The sequence below is a fragment of the Octopus bimaculoides genome, chromosome 5 (assembly GCF_001194135.2).
Source record: "Octopus bimaculoides isolate UCB-OBI-ISO-001 chromosome 5, ASM119413v2, whole genome shotgun sequence".
NCBI classification, from domain to species: Eukaryota; Metazoa; Mollusca; class Cephalopoda; order Octopoda; family Octopodidae; genus Octopus; species Octopus bimaculoides.
In genome coordinates, this window is record NC_068985.1 from 9,124,880 (window position 1) to 9,127,379 (window position 2,500).

Genomic DNA, 2,500 nt, shown 5'->3' on the forward strand with positions numbered 1-2,500 from the left:
TATCCATCATAGGATTCCTTGCACGCTAGAAAGAACAGCTAAAATCCAAACCACTATTAGGGATAATATGTGTGTGTATGTCTGTGTATGTGTGTCTGTGTGTCTGTGTGTGTATGTAGGCATGTATAACTTAGATAACTTAGATATGTTTCGACCAAAGATTGGTCTAGGCCATGTCTAACTTAATAGCACCACCTGTACACTTGTATTAATCTATGTATGTATTGTGTGTATGTGTGTGTGTGTGTGTGTGTATGTATGCGTGTGTGTGTCTCTCTACTTATACATACATACATACATACATACATACGTATGTCATGCACTGTAGTATTTTTGTTTGGCCGTTACTGTGTATGTATGCATGCGTGTGTATGTATGTATACATGGTAGAGTTGATGTTTGTATGAAAACATGTCCCTTTATCTTATTTGCCCTTTTGTCTTCCCCCTCCCCTCTCTCTCTCTCTCCCTCTCCCTCTCTCTCTACTCTGCTCGCCTCTCTCTAATTCTCTTTTATCTCTTTCACATGTTTTCCTCTCATATCTCTTTCCAAAGAAAACTCCCCTCCTACTCTTTCTCTCACACACATACTATCGCTCGCTCTCTCCCCCTCTCTCTCTCTCTCTCTCCCTTTCTCACACGCTCTACCTACTTATCTATCTGTCTATCTATCTACGTATTTGTGTATATTTTTTTCTCTCTTTCTGATATATCTATTTTGCTTTTTCCTGCCTTTTTTTCTCCTATCTTTTGTTTTCTTTCTCCCCCTTTATAACCAGTCAGGTCAGTTTAGCGGATCGACTCGAACGAAGAAGAAATGTTTACAGTGCGGCCTTTGCACATAGTTTGTGCCTGTATGATTATCGGTGCTGTTGCTGTTTTGCAGCCAGAACAACTTCAATATTCCGGATACACCCTCAATGTCACGTCCACACTGATCGTACTGGGTTTGGTTTCGATTCTCGCTTTCGCCGTTTTGCCTCTCAACAGCGACTTGCCTGTTAGCAGTCACCAGAAAGCAGTCGTAATAACAGGTAAGACAAGCAAGTTTTACTTGTCAGTCGATCATATTTTGTTGTTGCTGCTACTGTTATCGGCAGATTTGGCATACCTACACAAGTGGGCTCCACCCCGAATTTGTTTCCTCATAGCTTACAGAAAAATGGATATTTTAAATAGGAAATTCTCTACAAACATGTTTCAAAAATGGTGTAGATTCCGATTATATCAGAATTTATAAGCGAAAAGGTTTCCCGAGGGTGGTTTCGGAAAATTCACACGAGCCGGTTTTGTTCCCTCGTAACTTCCAGGAAAATGGAAATTTTAATACAAATATATTTCAGATAATGTAGAGAACGATTATATCAGAAATTATGAAAAGATTTGTTTTATATAAATACTGGAAGACTTGTACACATAGGTACTGAAACACATCACACATGTCTACAAAATAAAACTTGAAATTCTGAAAGAAAAAAGTTAACCACCCCTTGGAAAATTTCTTTTTTTTTTCCACAAGAAATTCCCATATAATCGGAAGCATGTTTGTAGAAAATTTCATTAAAAAATATCCATTTTTCTACAAATTATGAGGAATCGAAGTCAGTGGGGGCACGCTTATGTAAGTATGCCGCTGATTTTACAGTTTTAAAAGTGGTTGATGGGGATTTGACTGTTATTTCTAGCAAACAGAGCGTTGTTGTTTAGACATATACTGTTTACGTTCGAGCGTGTGAGTCTAAGTGTCTAAGTATGTTATTTGTTTACACATTGTATCTACACAAACAGTGCCCCAGTAACCTCGTAGCAAGTGTAGCATATGATACAGGTCCCAAACATTCAAGGGACTCATATTAAATGCTTTGTTATTCTATCAATGTGCTGTCTTCAACTTTTGGTGAGCGAGTGGACGTTTCAAGTTGATCCAGTCATTGGAATATTTTAGAGATTCACTAACTTTGTTAATATTCACAAACTTTCTTTTACGATTCAGTGATTCCGTACTTTACTGTTGTCCTATATAATGCCTTCAACTTTTATGTTACTATGGGTTTGGTCCCAAATAAATCGGAACACTTCCGCTATCAATACACTTTAAATTAAACAAAACAAAACATACTCTTCAAGTTGATTAAAAACGGTGAATTAGCAAAATTACTTCATTTTTCTCGAAAGCAAATAAATAGACATGTCGATCTGTTTCTCTATTCCGCTGCATTAAAGTCGATATACATGCTACGATAAAAAACGCTGAAATCTGTTTTGGCCCGAATTATTATTTCCTTAATAATACGTGTTTGAACAAAACAAATTGTAACGCAAATATTGAACTAAACACTGTGATATTAAATGCCCCCATCAAAACAAATCGAGACTTTTAAACAGGTGAAAAGTATTTACGACTTCCGCTAATCTTTACACCAGTAAGTAAAGTTATACGTAGGCATTGTCAATGCGTTACAGAAAGTTCGCTTGGCGAGCACGTGTTTTCTGGTGCGGTC

At 37.2% G+C, this 2,500-nt stretch overlaps 1 protein-coding gene across 1 annotated transcript in view; it reads left to right on the plus strand.

The window, feature by feature from the left end:
• The window catches only part of LOC106883757 (D-beta-hydroxybutyrate dehydrogenase, mitochondrial), a 98,557-nt gene that overhangs the window by 43,628 nt on the left and 52,429 nt on the right, over positions 1 to 2,500 (plus strand). Inside the window, exon 2 of the mRNA XM_052968135.1 lies at positions 779 to 1,033. Coding sequence (XP_052824095.1) covers positions 817 to 1,033 — 217 coding nt within the window. The 5' untranslated portion in view covers positions 779 to 816. The remainder of the gene's footprint in view (positions 1 to 778; positions 1,034 to 2,500) is intronic.